The 21378-nt window shown below is 39.5% G+C and overlaps 1 protein-coding gene across 1 annotated transcript; it reads right to left on the bottom strand.

The window, feature by feature from the left end:
- Positions 1 to 14717: 14717 nt before the first annotated feature.
- LOC125298231 lies at positions 14718 to 20931 on the bottom strand. Its single transcript, XM_048248937.1, has 7 exons — positions 20634 to 20931; positions 20020 to 20349; positions 19759 to 19851; positions 19219 to 19308; positions 18267 to 18322; positions 16817 to 16939; positions 14718 to 16597 (listed from the first exon to the last, which is right to left on the bottom strand). The coding sequence occupies exons 1-7, from the start codon at positions 20929 to 20931 to the stop codon at positions 16361 to 16363; spliced, it is 1227 nt and encodes a 408-aa protein (XP_048104894.1). The 3' UTR covers positions 14718 to 16360.
- Between the last annotated feature and the right edge of the window lie 447 nt (positions 20932 to 21378).

Below are 21378 nucleotides of genomic sequence, written 5' to 3' on the forward strand. Positions count from 1 at the left end.
CAGACGGTGCCACAGATGGACCCCACGACTGCATAGTACTTTGCTCACATGTAATCTGTTTCCCTACCTTATCCAGACGGTGCCACAGATGGACCCCACGACTGCATAGTACTTTGCTCACATGTAAACTGTTTCCCTACCTTATCCAGACGGTGCCACAGATGGACCCCACGACTGCACAGTACTTTGCTCACATGTAAACTGTTTCCCTACCTTATCCAGACGGTGCCACAGATGGACCCCACGACTGCACAGTACTTTGCTCACATGTAAACTGTTTCCCTACCTTATCCAGACGGTGCCACAGATGGACCCCACGACTGCACAGTACTTTGCTCACATGTAAACTGTTTCCCTACCTTATCCAGACGGTGCCACAGATGGACCCCACGACTGCACAGTACTTTGCTCACATGTAAACTGTTTCCCTACCTTATCCAGACGGTGCCACAGATGGACCCCACGACTGCATAGTACTTTGCTCACATGTAAACTGTTTCCCTACCTTATCCAGACGGTGCCACAGATGGACCCCACGACTGCATAGTACTTTGCTCACATGTAAACTGTTTCCCTACCTTATCCAGACGGTGCCACAGATGGACCCCACGTCTGCACAGATTCCAACCACAGTGAGTGCATACAGTACCTGTCAAGGTTGTTATTTCCTATTCAAAAACAAACATACAAACAAACAAGCAATACATCTAATAACACCAGAGCAGAGGTGACATGACAGGGAACAGGAGAAAAAAGATTTAGAGAGAAATTGAATTGTGAAAAAAAAAAAAAAACATTGCAGAGGTGTACACTGTTTTTCCCCCCTTTTATATTTCCCCCATACCTCTTAATGTGATATATATATATATAAAATATATATAGAGAGTGATACCAATGCCTGTAACTGTGATGGGCACAGTAGTTGAGTTCTCAGCTCCATATTTGTTCCTGGCCTCACAGTAGTACTGTCCTCCATCCTCAGATCTGATGTTAGTGATGCTGTACTGCTGTCCTGATCCTACTGGATTGGACTCATTCACCTTAAACCAGGTGTAGCTCTCCACTGGTGGGTTGGCATCACTGCTGCAGGTCAGAGTCACCGAACCTCCACCTACAGAATCTGAGATGTCTTTCGGGGGAGCTGGGAAAAAAAGAGAGTTACAGGATAATGTCACTGCATGCTTTTGGGTCCTGGCTCAGAGCTGATATGGTGTGGCGTTTTGTACTGTACTCATACCAGACACTAAGCTGCCACAGATTAGAGGGGGCATCTTCATAACCCTTAAGTGCACATGAATAGTTGCCTTCATGCTCGACAGTGACATTTTGGAAGAGGAGTTCTCTGATGCTTGTCCCTTGGCCAGATAAAAGTTGTCCGTTCTTCTTCCACACAATCTGGACATCTGGATTGCAGGTGTTATTACACCAAAGATGTGCGTTTTGTCCTGTGACCACTCCTTCAGGACCCCAAACACGCAGATCTTATGGAGAAAACCATTGCAAATATGAGAAATACTTGACGGTATAACATTAGTAGCTAGTGCCTCTTTTTTCTCATCATCTGTAACTTAAAAACAGGTCTATTGAGATTGGTTTCATGATACATGTATTTTATTTTGTTGCGATTTGGTATACCCTTGTTCAGTACAGAACTATATTATCATTATTTGTAAGTTGCAATAAACACTATCATTTAAACATGAAATCAGGATGATGTGCTCTCATTACCTGTGACTGTCAGAGATATACCAGAGGGTCTGCTGAAGGCATTGATTTTTCTTTTCAGTTTGATGTGAACATTGTATTTGTTGGAATCTGTCTTTTTGACATCATTGAACAGAACAGTAGAATTCCCTTCTGAAGAGTCACTATACTCTACTCGACCTTTTAATTTATCTGTTAAAGCGATATCATTCTTGTTTCCTTTGTCTTCATAAACCCAGAAGACTTTATCCAATGACTCTTTAGGCAGAAGAGTGGAAGAACATGGAATGGCGACAGAAGAGCCAGTTGGAACACAGACATTATCAGATGAGATGATCTCTCCCCAGTTCAAACCAAATACATACACCTACAAGGGGACCAACAGTCAGTGAACAAAGACAGCCTCTCCCTCTCTCTCGCTCTCTATCTCTCTCTCTATATATCTCTCTATTTCTGACTCTCTTTCTTTCTCTCTCTCTCTTTCTCGCTCTCGCTCACACACACACACACATACACATACACATACAGACACAAACATTATTCTTATGTTGCTGAATTGGTATCAGACAGAAACATACTGTAACTATACATACACATATTCATGCATAACATATAACTGTCCCAATTATATCAAATCAACATGGTTTTGACAGCTCAAGTCTGTGTACTAAAGAGGCAGCACTACTAAAGTGAAGTAAAGTCCACATTACCTGGAGCCAAGAGCAGAATGACAGTAAAACAAACTGCAGCACACATGGTCATCTCTAAAGACATACAATGAGTCAGTTGACTGCAGCACACATGGTCATCTCTACAGACATACAATGAGTCAGTTGTCCGATCGGAAAAGTCAAGAGATTTTGTTTTCTTTCAAATCATTATTCAATATTATTGATAGTAATTATTGAATTATTGCTTTGTGGTTGCATTGTGAGAGTTACTGTATTGTAATCAGTCAACTTACAGTGTATAGAGAGTACCAATAAAACCAATATCCTGTCATCTTACCGACTGTTGGTTACTCTTGTGTGCTCCTACAGTATAAGGCTGTGCAAATGAACAGAGACTGACGAGATGCTACACTGACATCTCTCTCTCTTTCTTTATTTCTTTCTCTCTCTCTCTCTCTCTCTGACTAAGCAAGTACAGGAAGAGATTATAACCACAAATACAGTGTGTGTGTGTGTGTGTCCTTGAAAGTGTGTATGTGAGAACATCACGAGTCTGTCTGAGACTAGTGGTGTTAAGAGGGACATGCCAAGGTCACGGTCACATTGTCAAATCTGTTCTGTTCAAAGCTTTATAGTCACACAAGTCACTAATATAACTAATACAGTTATTTCATGGCATATTAAATATTAAGTTAGTACTTTTAACTCATGCAGACCCCTGGTGTTCATGAAGGTTACTGCTAGTATAAAATAGACAGGAAAAGAATAAATAGATACAGAACATTGCATGGTACAGAACAATGTGAAAACCAGTGAAATGATGATGTGGAAATCACATTCAGAAACTGAGAGGACTCCTTCTGAATAATTTCTTTATTAGAAAGTTCAGATAACAAACAAATAAACAAACAAATAAAAATGTACAGTAGGGTATGCTAATACACAACTATAGCCTATAGCCTATATTAAGACACATGTGCACATATTGTTTGTAGAGATGCACAGAGTTTGCACATGCTGATACACAGAAGACAATGTACTGTATCCTCAGTGCTACAAGAAGTGGAGACAATTAGAAAACCCCCTACACCGTGCTACCTATGTGTGTTGCTACAGGCTTCTTCTTCTTCTGCTGTTTGTTCTGCTTAGGCTTCTTGATGGCTGTCACAGTAGAATAGATGGTGGTGAGCTCCTCCTCTGGTTGGACAGGGGAACTGCAGGACATCAGACACAATCACAGAGCTCAGTAAGAATAAGCACTGACCCTAACTCTCACAACGTATGAAACAGTTACTTGAGCAATACACATACTACTGTACATTAGAATAAGTGCCCAGACACCCCACTATGAGAAATAGTCAGGTAATGATTAGGCAAAAGTAGGATTACGGTGTAAGATTCAAGGTTGTCGGGATTCCAGACTGTGTGAGTCTGTCTGAAATCCCGTCAGTCTGGTTGATATTTGAGGTTTCAGATTAAGAAGAGGGATTACGGTATAAGATACGTCTTCATCAGGATATCATTGTATGCAATATGTCGTATAATTCCAGGCCATCTCTCTCCACGTGGAAGAGGGTCTCACTTTGACTTTTTTGGTCTGAGGATGTGCACAGTGACATACTGGACCTCCTCCTCCTCCTCCTTTGGCTGAGTGTCTTCGGTCTGTCCGTGGGGCTGGATGGTGGAGTACTGCATGTGATCCTCTGCTCCTCTTGCAGTCTGTGTGGAGCCGTGGGGCTGGACGGTGGAGTACTGGACATCATCCTCTGTTGCTCCTGCAGCCGCAACACTGGGGGAGCCAGCAGCTCTGCTCTCCACAGATATCTGGAAGTGAGTGTGAATCATGACACTATCATAAATAAAGATAAAAAAGATAAAAAAGTCTGTCCCTGAGTGCCTTTTTTGCAACACTTTTTGCAACACTTACCTCTTCCTTAGTTTGTCCTCTAAAAGTCCATCATGGAAAGGAAAGCATTGATTCATTATTTGATTATTTGACTGTTGGTTGGTATAACAGAATGAATTCACTAACATTTGGGACGTACCTAATCATGTGGAAGAGAGCACATGAGAAGCCCACAATTGCAGCTACAATGACTCCGACGATGACAAATGCGACAAATGTGGTTTGCTCTTCTGGTAGGACTGGAAATAAATGCATGAACGAAGAAGAAAAGAAAATAACTGTTGAGTGTTATGGATAGTGACTAAATGATGGCATTTTCTACACTGTAACCCCATACCTGTGATGAGCACAGGAAATGATTTCCCGGCACCAATTTTATTCCTGGCCTCACAGTAGTACTGTCCTCCATCCTCAGGTCTGATGTTAGTGAAACTGTACTGTTGTCCTGATCCTACTGGAGTGGACTCATCCACCTTAAACCAGGTGAACATGTCCACAGGTGGATCCCCATCACTACTGCAAGTCAGATTCACTGAACCTCCCACAAAAACACCAAAAGATTCACTGCCTGGAATGAAGGTGTTCTTTGGGGCAACTTAAAAGGGAAGAAAGGTTGCAATAAATTACAAATGTGCTCAATACTGAAGGTATTTTTAATTGATGTTGGTTGCTTGTGTACTTACACTTGACATCAAGCTTCACTGAAGTAGATGAATGTTCCTCAAATCCTCTCAGTGCACAGGCATAGTCACCCTCCTCTCCAGTACTGACATTGACAAGGATAAGGTCATTATTATGTCCTTGTTTAAAATACTCTTCACCATTCTTCTTCCATTTCACCCTAGGGTTGTCTTCCAATCCACAGGAGTGCTTGCAGCTCATCTTCACATAACTACCTTCAGTCACTGGCTTGGGAATCCACACAGAGAGTTCTGAGAAGAAAAAGAGCAATTACCAATAGACACAGGAGTATATTTGGATGATACGCTTGTAGTTCACAATAAACAATCTGCCTTCACCTGTTACTGTCAAACGGAGCCCAGGTCGTTGCAGCCATTTTTCTTGATCATGTCCAGTAACAATCCGTGGGTGATACTCTCCTGCATCTGCGACCGTCACCTCCCTCAGAGTCAGTGTGCAGTTGTTGCCAATATCTGCACTGTACAAGACTCTGTCCTTGTATGTTGGCATATATAACAGATCAGTGGGTTCTATGTTTGGCCGAGGATTTATGGTCCAGAAGACTTTAGTCACCGTGAGACCAGGTGGATGAGTGAATGAGCAGGAGATGACCACTGATGATCCACTCACAGCACAGATGTGGTCATGAGTTAAGTTTACTCCCCATTTCTGACAAGAAACTCCTGTAATTCAAAGTGCACAGGCATCATAAAAGTACTCTTGACAAAACACATTCTAAATAATATGTAATATGAATATGTCATTCATTATTTTACGCCATAGATTTGTTTAAAGGAACCATATGTAAGATTGTGGCCAAAACTGGTACTGCAATCACTTTCAAAATACTGAAGAGCGATGTATCCCCTCCCCCTCCCCCCTGACTCGAGGTTGCCAACCCTGATGGCTTAAACACTACTGACTTAAGTGATTAGTAGATAGGTGGAGGGTGGCGCATCAGGCCAAAACACAACATGACATGACAAAACACAACATCAACATCAGTTGAGGGCTGCAACTTCACTTTTTAAATGACAATATCCTGGCCGGACTACTGTTGTCAGTGATATAAGTATTTGAAATGAACATGATTTCTTAATGTCTAGTGACATATCAGGGCCATTTTATGATTAATTGAAATATTTTTCTTACATACGGTTCCTTTAAGTCTGGTTGTCTTCTCAATGACAGTAATATGCATTGTGAGTACAACAACACAGCATTTTAAATACAGGACTCCCACCGGTCATGGAATTTTGAAAAGTCTATTCCAGGCATGGAAAGTTTGATCATGTTTGGGGCAAAGTAAGGGAATATCAGGGCATTTACTTTAGATACATTAATACAATTTTCATGCAGCATTTGTGTTTATTGGGTTGTCGCAACTCTCTGGTTAGCGCTTATTCCCGCTTCTAATTCTAAAATCCCGATTCTAAAACGCTATGCGGCTGCTCTAAAATATTTGGCTGGTTAATTTATTTCTATGTACCATTCATTTATATATCTATTCATATATATATATATATATATAGGCTGTCAAAATAACTGATTAATTTTGATTAATTCATTTGAGAAAAAATAACTGATTCAAAAAAATAGTGCAGATTAATTGATTCCGTATGACCTTTGACCCTGTGGCCTGAAATGCCTTGTATGTGAAAAAAACAAAACTTCTTCCCGAAGCACTTTTGAATTTATTTCCTCAGCATATTAGGTCATATCATAGATTATTATGGCAATTATTTGAACAGTGAAAATAATAATAAAAGAGTTTTTGAACTTTAATGTCACTAATGCTGATTAATCAATGATTAATTTGAATTTAAATATTTAGAATACTTTCACAGCAAAAATGCGATTCATTTAGATTAATTAATCACAGAGTAATTAATTCGATTATTTTTTTTAATCGATTGGCAGCCCATATATATATATATATATTTGTTTTTTTGTCAGGGAAAGTCATGGAACCCTGTAAATAGCTCCGCTGATCAACTTGCATTTCCCCTTGGGATTAAAATAGTAGTCAAGGTGCAGATTAAAGTATGAACATATTTACCTTGGATCATGACCACACAGAAAACCAAACACATATAGCGGAGTCTTTGCACCATTATTGATGTGATGCAGCATCTGTCATGTCAAATAGCATAAAAAACAATAACATTGAATCAGGTGCAAACAGAATTAAGTTAAGGGGTTAGCATGTTGATTTGACAGGGCAAAGGCAACAATTAGACAACAGTTTCAACAACATGATAAATATGTCCATTCACAAGACATTCCCGGTGGCACAGCTAACAATATTGAGCTAATGGTAACTCAGAATAAACAAAAAAATGAGGGGAAATGTTTTAAATTTGGCATTGTGTAAAGCACAAGACAATCTACAGTTCCACATACTGACGAAAATCCAGTGTATACTAATGTACATTCATTGTATTTGTTTTTAACATTTCACTGGCAATCTTCTAGTAATAGAGATGATGTGTTCTACTTTCCTACAGGTTATAATAACAATACAGTATGTGCACAAAAAAACATGTTTACATTCTGTAGTTTGTGTACAAAAACCTAGATTTGTGATATTATTTGATGCAATATGAAAACGTATACAGCATTGATGTTGATTTGACTATTAGACTTACTTTATAGCACACTGGCTATTATGTACACCAGTTGACAAGTTTTTAAAACTAATTGCAAGACTGCTTCAACAACATGAACATTTCCGTTCCCAAAGAATTTCCGGTTGCACAGCAAACAACATTGAGCTAACGGTAACTCGGAATAAACAAAAATTAGATGAACAATATTTTTTAATTTGACATTGTGTTGAGCACTACGCTATAGTCTAATCAATATCATTGCGAAGTATCTGTGTTTGATTTAACATTTAACTGGAAATCCTAGGAACATATTGAAGAGTATAGAGATGACCTACTTTCCTTTAGATTATAATAACAATGTGCATACAAAAATAGTTTACATCCTGTGGCTTGTATAAATATCTAATGTTGTGATATGATTTGATTTTATGCAATGCAAAGTAGTAGGATGATGTTCATGTTGATTTGTACTAATACACAACTTTAAAGCACATTTTAGAGACTAATACACAAGTTGGCAAGTATTACTGTATTGTACAATGCAGTGTCTAACTTGTTTCTAAAGTAAATTAAGCCCCACCACTTTCAATGTTTTATTTTTTAAAACTAAAACTAAGTGAACACAGGAAACTAGCAGAAATGCCCACACAGCACCATACAGTATATTCAGGGTGCATTGCTATGTGGGTTCATAGCGTCTCTCTCTTTTAACCACGTGGGGGGGGAGAAAACAGGTTGTGGTACAGAGTGGCACGCTGGGGGGCCTGAGACGATGTAGAGAAGAGAGAGTGGCTTACTGACACAGGCACAAAATGTCCATCCAAAACTCACTTACAGCAGCGAAACAAATTATAATATGTTTCAGTAGATGTTAAAGTGCTTTAAAAACAGGACATTTACATCACTATTGCTATGGTTTCATTAAATATATGTGCTTACGAAATATATGTATATGTTAAATAACAGATATGTTTTTTTTTTCAGTTTTATATCAAACATGACTGAATTGTAACATTATCAGTAATCGTAAATCCAGACAGTAAGACTCAAATCGCATGTATAGCAATTAGTGTCATGCAGCGTTAACTTTAACTCATTTTTGATGGGTTCGTAACATTCCTAAAAAAAATAATAATCACACAAAGCCATTTTTAAACGAAAAACAGTGATTCCCAGTATTCCTGGAACAAAAAAGCATACTCTTAAAAGCAAAACAGTTTTTTTTTTTGTTTTTTTATCAAAATCTGTTAAACATGTTCTGTAAACCAGTGGAAAGCCACACTTACCATGTGTTGCTGCCAGCAAGCTTACCCAGCCTCAGATGAGGAAATGTGTGTTGATGCAGCTTTTAACCACAATGAGCTGAGATGCTTGCATACGTCTCAACTGCTCTGACAAATGACTGATGAGGACACATACACACACACACACACACACACACACACACACATATATATATATATATATATATATATATATATATATATATATATATATATACATACACACACACACAAAGACACACAGGTACAGACACACAGACAAACACCAAACAGAATAAGTAAGTAATCCATTAAGTAAGTAAATAAACAACATATCTACCGCATCAAACAAAATTCATTCAAACTTTAGTCATACAAAACATGGCCTTAGGCATAGGCCTAACCACCCATGTAACCGTCATTTTGTCTGTATGAACACCTTCCACTCTTCCTCTCTCTCTTGTAGATCAGATCTGAGCAGAGCTGAGGTATTAGGCATGTGTGTGGTCTGTGGTTGACCTAGAAAAATCTGTAGCCCTGGACTTACTGCATGTGTCTGTGCCCTGCTCAAACGTCACCTTGTTTTTTATGCAGATCCTTTTTGAACAGTCTCAGTAGATGCAGATAGTGCTGTGATGACTGTTTCCTTTTCCATTTCGTTTTTATCTGATATATAGTCCTTGCCTCTACAAGCTGCTGGCAACCTCTTGAGGATATGGAGTGTGTGTATGTGTGTGTGTGTGTGTGTGTGTGTGTGTGTGTGTGTGTATTTACACCTGTGTAAATAGTTCATCCTGTTTCCTCTAGAGGATAAAAGGTCAGGGTCTGTCTCGAGGTAAGACACACACACACACACACACACACACACACACGGGTCACACATGGGTCAAGAGGGAGAGTGTTATGTCTTTTGACATTTTAACCTCATCAGTATCACTGGTGATAAAAACTGTCATCAGAGACACATACTGTACAGACCCAAATGAGGCACAAACTGTGCAAATTGTTGTGTGTGTTTTATTTTGTTAGTTGTGTTAGCTCTACACTTACATCCAGGTACAATGCAGTTACCATTTCAGTCCTGCAGATGGCACCAATTCATACCCACTGTATCCAGTTGATACTATCATCTAATTGTCCATTTAGTCATTAATCAGTACAAATGTTTTGTGGTGAAGTGAACAGGAGAAAGTAGTATTTGCTTGACGTTTTGACCTTTCCTTTAATGTCCCCTAGCTCACATACTATATGATATATGAACTTGTACTGTTGTTACATGCATATGTCGTAACATACAATTTTAATGAAATTGGAATGAATGACATCAAACATGTTTGCACGATTTGCTTTTACTTGTAATATCACAATAATGAGTTTAGGTTATTTTTGTTGAACAGAAGAGCTGCAAAAAGAAAAAGAAAATCAACATTAATTTAGAAAATGAAGACAAATAGTGGTCTCAACAACGTATCTATCACCACATTAAAACATAAGAAAAAGTGGCATAGAGCATTATGTCCAATATTCTAATATGTGGGATAATGTTCTGCATTGGGCCCAATATTCCAATATGTAGTTTAAAGGAACCGTATGTAAGAAAAATATTTCAATTAATCATAAAATGGCCCTGATATGTCACTAGACATTAAGAAATCATGTTCATTTCAAATACTTATATCACTGACAACAGTAGTCCGGCCAGGATATTGTCATTTAAAAAGTGAAGTTGCAGCCCTCAACTGATGTTGATGTTGTGTTTTGTCATGTCATGTTGTGTTTTGGCCTGATGCGCCACCCTCCACCTATCTACTAATCACGAAGTCAGTAGTGTTTCGCCATCAGGGTTGGCAACCTCGAGTCAGGGGGGAGGGGGAAGGGATACATCGCTCTTCAGTATTTTGAAAGTGATTGCAGTACCAGTTTTGGCCACAATCTTACATATGGTTCCTTTAATGTTCTGCATTTCTCACTAGTGAGTCACTTTGACACTGAGAAGTATAATTCTATGTCTGCATCATGACTTACATCATTTTAACATCTGCTTGAATTCTACTTGAGAGTGTTCATTTTGACACATCCCCATTTGTGTTCTTTCTCGAGACAGACCCTTATAAATGGTCAGGTTCTGTCTCCAGGTAAGAAAGGGGACTCACCTGCGAGCAGGTCAGTGGGGACTGACAGTAGCATACTGGGTTGTGCAATCCTGACTCACACCTCTGGCGCCACCAGAAACAGCATCTCTGATGCTATCTGATCTCTGGAAGTCAGTAAAGAAACACAAAGTCACACTTTCTGTAAAGTTCAAAAGAGTCCAGACGCAAGATTTGTCTATGATATGCAGTGGATATTCATACGTCAGAATGTCTCCGAACATCTTCATCGCTGCACCTCCGTCTAAATCAAATGACATGTATGAATAAGGATTCAAGACAAAGAAAAATAGAGAACACAGAGTTTGGTTTATTGAATGACTGAGACAGTGAGTCACTGATGGGCTGAATATGTTTTAGTCACATGACCCCATAATAAGAAGGAGGACGAAATAAAAGTCTCCTGATCCCTTTTAATTTTCAAATATTTCAACTATTTTAACTGATGTGTATTCAAATTTTAGTAAACAATATAAATATTCCAAAAGAAAGTTGGGTTATGTTGTAACCCTGGTTCTCTGAGTGAAGAGACCATCTCTCCACCTATTCCATGTACGGAGAATGCCCCCCCTCCTCCACCTGTCAAGTAGTGGAGAGATGGTCTCGAGATGAAAGAGAAAATCTAAACAATATCACACATTTTACTTTGTTAAGAAGTGGCAACATTTAAACTTCTGATTGAATTCGGCTTCATTCTGTTTTCCCGGCAAGTTAAAAGGTCAGGGTCTCTCTCCAGGTAAGAATAAACACTCACCTGTGTGCAGGTCTGATGAGGCTGATGTTAGCATACTGGGTTATGCAGTCCTGACTCACACCTCTGGTGCCCTTAACAGCTTTGCTCCCTTCAAATCTCTGGAAATTACATCACATTAGTCCTAGCCTGAAGAAAGATTTGGATGAAATTCCATTCAAACTTTATTTCAGAACCACAAAATGGTCCATAGCATAGAAAAAAAGAAATATAATAGATAAGATCATCTTCAAATATCAAAAAGTATTAAGTATTAATCGTTTCATGGTTATTTCATCAAAAAGACTAATTTAATCAAATCAATCAATTGTTATTTATACGCCAAAATGTCCTCCAAGGTCTTCATCGCCACTCTTTCCTCTAAATCATAAAGTAAGAAAGGAAACATGAAATACTAATCAACTGACTGACGGAGACAATGAGTCACTGATGGACACTGGAATCTAAAGCTCTACCTACCTGATCCAATGTATTGCGCAAGACAAACTCACAATTCCAAGAATAAGGACGCCAATAATGACAAATGCTGCATACTGTTGTTTTACTGAAAGAAAGAAGAACAAACATACTCACAATATGCACAAGAGAGACAAATAGAACGAGCAAAAGTAGCTAGATCAATTAGATAAATATACTGTAAATAAAATTAAAAAAATATATAGAGAGTGATACCAATGCCTGTGACTGTGATGGACACAGCAGTAGAGTTATCAGCTCCATATTTGTTCCTGGCCTCACAGTAGTACTGTCCTCCATCCTCAGAGCTAATGTTAGTGATGCTGTACTGCTGTCCTGATCCTACTGGAGTGGACTCATCCACCTTAAACCAGGTGTAGATCTCCACTGGTGGGTTGGCATCACTACTGCAGGTCAGAGTCACTGAACTGCCCTCCACTATTTCACTAGAGGGACTGACTGCTACTGAGGTGTCCTTGGGAGGAACTTGGAAAAAAAGGCAACCACGTACTGTACTTCTGTCTTATGTCATATAACTTATAGACTGAAGATTATTGACCTATGATCTATGGAGCAACATTGTACTTCTCTGGTCACTCATTTTACTTCCACATGGCATTCAACTAACTTTACTTACACATGACTTCAAGCTTCACTGCTGTAGATGAGTGTCCATCAAAGCCCCTCAGTGCGCAGGAATAGTTGCCCTTATCTTCAGTGCTGACGTTGATGAGGATGAGTCTGCCATATTTTGTTTTGATCACCAGATACACCTTGTCCCTTTTCTCTCCATAGCACTGTGGCGTTGTCAAGTCAAGTCAAGTTTATTTATATAGCACATTTCATACACAGAGGTCATTCAATGTGCTTTACATAAACAAAACCAAACAATAATAACAAATAAAAGCATAGAAGGGCAATATAGTCAAAGAATAGTTAAAAGGTAAAGATCATTGGTTGTCTTCCAATCTGCATGAGTTATTGCAGACCACCCTCACCTCCTTACCTTCAAGCACTGGCCTGGGAAACCACACAGAGAGGTCTAGGAAGGAGAGATGAAAACAGCAGTGAGAAACAAGCACGTGAGGATATTAGGATGACATTGTGGTAGTTCACAATAGACAACACTTTGCCTTCACCTGTTACTGTCCAACGGAGCCCAGGTCGTTGCAGCCATTTTTCTTTATCATGTCCAGTAACAATCCGTAGGTTGTACTCTCCTGCATCTGCGACCGTCACCTCCCTCAGAGTCAGTGTGCAGTTGTTGCGGTCCTTGTATGTTGGTATATATAACAGATCAGTGGGTTCTATGTTCTGTCCTTGTATGTTGGTATATATAACAGATCAGTGGGTTCTATGTTCTGTCCTTGTATGTTGGTATATATAACAGATCAGTGGGTTCTATTTTTGCCCGAAGATTTATGGTCCAGAAGACTTTAGTCACCGTGAGACCAGGTGGATGAGTGAATGAGCAGGACATGACCACTGATGATCCACTCACAGCACAGATGTGGTCATGAGTTAAGCTTATTCCCCATCTCTGACCAAAAGTGCCTGCAATTTAGAGTACACTGATATCATGTATATTTTCTCATAAAAGCAAACTGTATGGAACATTAATTTTTGCAAATTATATAACTTTTTAAACATGAGCTTTGCTTTCAAATTTTAAGTGGCTAAAACACATCAATTTAATATGAAATTTAGATGTTTACATTTACTGCAGACTGCAGACTGAGGACCATATACTTAGGTGGGTGACTGTCAGCCATCTTTGATGCGTTGGCCTGTATGACAGGACAGAAATGTTTATCAAGGTCGCCCAGGAGATGGCGCTGCTAAATGAAACTAAGCAGTGAGCACCACCGCATGTTATTGTTTGCATGCTATGTACACTATGCTAAAGCTGAGCTATAGTTTCTATTATTGATGCACTTCTTTCCAATAGACTGATTAAGCTATTATATATATGCATACTGTAGTTTAGAGTAAGTCTAAACACTACAGAAAGGGTACAAGCATTATCATTACCACACAGTCATGGATATGTTTAAAACTGGCGAATAGTAGAGTAGTTTCGATGTATGATTTAAAAAGGTGAATATTATGCTGCATTTTGAATATCCATTTTAAACATGGTGTTCGATATTTGATTTGTTTAACGGAGGAGATAAGTGCACTTACCCTGTGTTACTGCAAACATGACCAGTGTAGACTAAGGAAATGAGAGAGAAACATAAACATGTTGCAAGGTAGGGGTTTGTGGTTGACCCAGGATGACAGTGGGCATTATTGCCTTCCTGTACAAAGGTAACCATGAGCTTTTGCTGTCCTACTCTTCACTGTACTTGCAACTGGATAAACCTGTTTCAGTCGATATGATATGATTGTCCAGCTGCTTTGAATATCAATTTATTGCACTTTAATAGCAATTTATTGCACTTTTTATGTATTGACTTCATTGTACAAAGCTTCAGCTGTTGGGTGATATTGAACAAACTGGGAGAGAGATAGAGTGAGTCACTCAATTCAGGTTTAATGAAGCCATTGCACATGCATGCATACATGCACATAAAACACACAACATGAACACAAACACACAAACGTTCTCATGAAAAAAGTAATGTTGTACATCACTAAGGGATTCCCCGGTGTGTCCTGGCTAAATTTCCAACCTGGCTCATTCAAACTGGCCCCCTAATCATCCCCACTGTAATTGGTGTTGTTGTAAAGTGTAACGTGTCCTAACTAATACACAGCATGCAAAGCGACATGTTACAGAAGTCTGCTTACTCGTTTGTCAATATTTCATATTCAACATTCATATCAATGTTGTGGCAACACTGCGTCCAGAAACACTGCAGGGGGCACTGCAATACCTCCTCTATGGCCCCTTTGTTAGCCTATGCTGATTATATATTAGTCTTGGAGACACTTAAAAATGCACAATTTACACAGCGATAGTTAGCCAATGTAGAGCTTCAAAGTAAGGTTAACGAGTATGTAAAACATCAAGCTTTGCTCAGTTGATTATAATGTAGGTTATTCAAACCATCTATCTGATCACACAGTATACTCTCATGCAGTACAATCATAAACGTTGTCTTTGCAGTGATGGGCACGCACATGTCTTTAGGGTAAGGCTAATGCCAACTGCTGACAATGGGGGATGTGTTTGTTGCAGGGTTTTTTTTAGCATTTGCCTTCACACACACACACACACACACACACACACACACACACACACACACACACACACACACACACACACATTGTCTTTGCAGCGATTGGCATGCACTTTGGTTTAGGATAACCCTAATGCCATTACAGCTACTGTTTGAAGCTACAATGTCACTTTTGCATTAGATCGTGTCTGAGATCTACTAAACATTAAAATGGGTGAACAAATTAAATAAAAAACAATAGGCACTCTGTATTGGAAAAGTATCAAAAAAGCCTTTAATAAAGCATGGCAAAAAGGCCATTCCATGCCAAATCAACAGATTTTAGAAAACTTCCCGCCTGACCGTATTGGATTTAGGTCAATAATGTTATTATACCCAGCAACTACTCTGCAGAAGTTTGAACTTGTTTCTACTTTATTTTCTGAGATAAGGAAGTTTAAATAAACAGGCTAATGTGTCTGATAAAATGCTGTTTTTTTAAATGACTAAGTTCCTTGGGCCATTACTTCAGGGAGTATTCTACACTGTTAAGTGTCTTCAACTTCTAAAATCATTGGCCTACAGTTGTATATTTGTTGAGCTATGACAGCAGGAGAAATAAGCCATGTGGCTGTGCTATTCGGAGATTTATATTGTTTCCTCTGGGTGAACTTACATAGGTTTGTCACTAAAGTACTTCAAACACACCTCAGGTTCACATGTCAGGTGGACAGAAAACTCCCCGCTAATTATCTGTCCCCAAGTGTTTAACTGTATGAACAAAAGTTCCGATACAAAACCTTCTAAACGCCACATCTGTCAAAAATGAGATAATTATGGTGAGTAATATGCTCTCCCCACATAGTATACATAGCTAAATGGTCTGAAATATGTATAAAATGTATAATTTGTAGGCAAAAACTTATAGGAGCCTGAAAAAAAACCCTCTGTCAAATGAACAGTGGTCAGGCGGATTTAGAGGTTTTTGCATGTGAACTATTCATAGCTATTCTTTTGGTTTAGGATCTAAGGTGAGGTATATGCCGCCGTCAGCCTGAGAGGGGCTGAACTTCAGGGGCTCGTAGATGTTCTCAGAGGAGCTGCTGGTGGGTGCACCTGCCTCGTGATCTCCTCCGCCAGGTGGAGTGGTGTCGGGCAGGGGGATCAGGTAAACGTGCTCAGGCTGCGGGTTGTTGGGGTCCTCAGACTTGTCGCATGGAGCCATTGCCATGGCGCCGGTAGCCTTCAGGGGTGGACAGGAAGTCAAGACTGAGAGACAATCATGTGCTACTCGCTCAGGAATATCGCCATTCAGAAACATGCACTGGCAATATAACAATATAGAGATACAATCATGGGCTACTCGCTCAGGAATATCGCCATTCAGAAACTAGCACTGGCAATATAACAATATAGCAGAGCAGAAACTAATGCATGTGGAGCCGCTGGTGGGTGGACCTGCCTCGTAATCTCCTCCGCCAGGTGGAGTGGTGTCTGGCAGGACGGTCAGGTAAATGTGCTCAGGCTGCGGGTTGTTGGGGTCCTCAGACTTGTCGCATGGAGCCATTGCCATGGCGCCGGTAGCCTTCAGGGGTGGACAGGAAGTCAAGACTGAGAGACAATCATGTGCTACTCGCTCAGGAATATCGCCATTCAGAAACTAGCACTGGCAATATAACAATATAGAGATACAATCATGGGCTACTCGCTCAGGAATATCGCCATTCAGAAACTAGCACTGGCAATGTACCAATATAGCAGAGCAGAAACTAGCAATGCCGATATATCAAAAAAACAATCAGCCCTGAAACTAGCAATGCTGAGGTGGTGTCTGGTGATATTATTAGCTTGAATCAGCCCCTGATGCCAGATGCAATGGAGTGTTAAAGTAAACAGAAAAGCTAGTGGAGAGGTGTATAGAAGGAATGTGTGTTTTTTTTTTTGTTTGTTTTTTTGCAAGAACATACCTGGACCAAAGCATTATTTTAGCTTCTTACAGTATAGTGACAAAATTGCAATGCCTTTGTGAGGTCAAATACAGCAATGTATTAGTATAAGTATATATACTCCCATTGATCTCTTTGTATCTGCCACATCCAAGGTGCATCATTTCATCATTTAATTATTTAGTGATTCTATCTAAGTAAGTAAGTATATATACTCTTTTGAACCCGTGAGGGAAATTTGGTCTCTGCATTCATCCCAATCCGTGAATTAGTGAAACACACTCAGCACACAGTGAACACACAGTCTCGCCCTGGGCAAACAACCTTCTTGATCATTGTATCACCCCTGTCAATGTGGTAAGGATTGTTAGCTAGTATGCAGTCCTTAAACAAATATTATTATAATACAGAAATAAGTAGATTTACCGTATGTAGGATGATGGTGTGCTAGGAATGCTATACAGCAGAAATACAGTGTTTTTAACTGCTGTTATGAGACCTGTAGGCCTCTCCACTCACTATAAAGCAGAAATACAGTGTTTTTTTAATGCTGTTATGAGACCTGTAGGCCTCTCCACTCACTATAAAGCAGAAATACAGTGTTTTTTAAACTGCTGTTATGAGACCTGTAGGCATCTCCACTCACTATAAAGCAGAAATACAGTGTTTTTTAAACTGCTGTTATGAGACCTGTAGGCCTCTCCACTCACTATAAAGCAGAAATACAGTGTTTTTTAAACTGCTGTTATGAGACCTGTAGGCATCTCCACTCACTATAAAGCAGAAATACAGTGTTTTTTAAACTGCTGTTATGAGACCTGTAGGCATCTCCATTCACTATAAAGCAGAAATACAGTGTTTTTTAAACTGCTGTTATGAGACCTGTAGGCCTTTCCACTCACTATAAAGCAGAAATACAGTGTTTTTTAAACTGCTGTTATGAGACCTGTAGGCCCCTCCACTCACTGCTGATGGAGAAACTGCATTGCCTTGAGGCGAAGCCTGACTGGCAGAGACTTGCGCTGTGGATTAAGGAAACAAATCAGAACAAGATTGCACCAGACTACGTTTCCTGTTGTTGTTGTAATACACACACTAGACTTTTCTGAAAACTGACAGGTGTGCACAATGTTATTTTTGAAAACGGAGAGGGTGAAATGTCCGTTTATGAAAATAGCCGGCCACGTGTAAACGTAGCATTAGTCATACATCTGCATAGTAAAAGTTAAGCATCTAAATGCCATTCACTACATGTTTTTTTAAGTATCTCTATGTATGTGACAAATAAAATGTACAGACAATATTTGTTCACTCAACACTTGGAAGGCATTTAACACAAACCACTTGATGCTGAAACCTGTCCAATGCATACGGACAAACACTCAACTTTCCATATGAATAATGGACAGGAATCATACATAGGAATAATGCAATACATGAATATACTCCAAAACTGGCAAATGGTTCATAGTCATTTCTTACATTATGACATTAGTATCTTATATAATCACATACCTTTTACATGTAAAATGTTTATGGTATTCTTATAGGACCCAAAAATCCACTATAAGATGCACCATATGTGCACTTTTTAAGAATGGAACCAGGAAGTGGCTGTAAACAATCTGATAATGAATGATATGTATTGGTCTTAGAGAACCATATGAAAAAAAAATGCTGTATAGTGTAGTGTGTGAGAATAAGAGAACGAGAGAATAAGAGACAAATAAAAAGTGACAGGAAGACACATAGTATGGACCCTTTCAAGAGAGTTCCATTATCAGCATCATAGTTGGCCCCACAAGACTTCCTTTTTAACATTCCATATGTTATCTTAATGCAGAGGAAGTAGATTGGGGCCCAAATAGAACGTTCAAGCATTGTTTTTGTTTTTATTGTTGAAAGGGTCTATACTCACCTCTCCTCCTCTTCACTCTACGCCTGTACATCATGCCTCCAAACAGTATAGCAGCCACCGCCAAGATCAAAACGAGGATCACGCTCAGTACTGAACATAAAAACACAATAATATGGCCATAATAGGGCCATTTGGGGGCTGTATGGTACATCTTAGAACAACGCCATTTAAATGCTCTATATTTTTTATAACTGCAACATGATGTTAATGAAGTCTCTTTATAGAATGTCACTATAAATGACTATTAAGTTCTCTTTACGTTGCATCCAGTTTTTCAGTTATTAATCACTTCAGTAGAATTCAGTTATTAATTCAGTTAATTCAATTGTTATTAATTCAGACTGAATCACTTCAGTAGAGTTCAGTTATTCAGACTGAATCACTTCAGTAGAACATGGAAATAGAGAAAGGTGGAAGGAGGAAGGGAGAAAGAGCTGTAGAGTGAGTAGAGATATATATATATATAGAGAGAGAGAGAGAGAGAGAGAGAGAGAGAGAGAGAGAGAGAGAAAGAGCACAGTGGACGAGAGAAAACCTCACCATTGGACAGTGGTGAGGATGTTGATACTGGGGGCGTTTTTGACACCGGTGATGTCGCTCTTCCATAATCGGTAGTCGACCTCAGTCGACCCCCTGAGAAATGACAGCAACCAGTATGACCTCATCACACATGTGCCTCAGACCAATCATTACATTACCATTTTCTTCTGCTTGTTATCAGTCTGTGAATCATCAGAATGAGCAACTTGACAAGTGGACAAGGGAAAGCAGAAGTGTATAAATCTAGCAGAAACTGCTTACCGAAGACACGCAGTTTCACCTCTGTTGTCATGGTGATCCCTCCGAGGAAACCCCCGGTTCTAAATCCACACCAGTAGCTCCCAGCATCTGCGGGGGTTAGCTTCCTGATAGTCACCAAGGAGACTTGTGTTTCGTTGTCTTTGGCTACCAGGGAATACCTTGAGTTTGGCTGTGAGGACTGAGAGGACACGATCTCAGGGTAAGCGGACATGCCCTTCTGTCTGTAGAAGTACTTGACGCTGCCGTTACTGGTGGGTGGGTATGGACAATCGATGATGACGTCACCACCGACATAACCCGACTTCACGATGGACTGCATGCAAAGTGGATCTAACCAGTGAACAGAAGAATTTAAGAACAGGCTCATGGCAGTAGGCCTAGAACAGGCTCATGGCAGCAGGCCTAGAACAGGCTCATGGCAGTAGGCCTAGAGGCCACTGGGTTATATATATATATATATATATATATAATATATCCAATCTAATTGGTCAGCTGAAGGTTGATTGTTACAGTATGTCTACTGACTACTGACTGAATTGCTGACTGAGAAACCCAAATTGTGCAGTGTCTGTCTGGCTTACAGTAATACAGCGGCAGTGTTGGGCCAAACTCACCTGGATCCACTCTCAGTGTCTTTGTAGTGTTAATGTAAACATTTGGAGCTGTCTCTACGATACACATATAATTTCCAGAATCATTTTCCGTGAGCGCAGTGAAGAGAGAACGGAACAACCCGTTGTTGTTGTCGAACAGAGAGATTCTCTTGTCAGGGGGTTGGGAGATGCCGCTGGATAAGCAAGACGTGTCGTCAGTCTTGCAGAAGTACTTCCTCCGGTCTCTGTACTCGGGTCTGTAGCTGCACTCAAAAATGACGGCTCCTCCAACAAAAGCTTTCAGTATAGCGGAACCCATCCCTCACTTTAAAACTATAATGGCAGAAAAAGATTCACATGTTGTGCAAGTCTTCCCATAACAAAATTATAATGGGGCATGGAAGAGATTAACAGGAAAATATATCATCGACTACAGGTAATGACATTATGAAAAAATGCTTAATGTTCACACAGACAATGACTACAAAGACGATAAATAATTCCTCTCAAGTAATGTGTAATTGGGCAACAAATACCTTCATAAATAAATACATCTTTTGTTGTATGCATTGCTACATCATTACAAACTTTACACGGAATACTCTTACAGATGTGTCTATACAATTACTGTAGTGCTATTTCTATTGCTACTTAAAATCAGCTGTGACATTATAATAGTAGGCTACAAGTAAAATCCGTTCTAAGGTTGAAACAAAGCACATTTTGAAACAGCAATTTAAAATCCACTGTAGCATAAAATGTTAAA

Source organism: Alosa alosa, chromosome 7, assembly GCF_017589495.1.
Source record: "Alosa alosa isolate M-15738 ecotype Scorff River chromosome 7, AALO_Geno_1.1, whole genome shotgun sequence".
NCBI lineage: Eukaryota > Metazoa > Chordata > Actinopteri > Clupeiformes > Clupeidae > Alosa > Alosa alosa.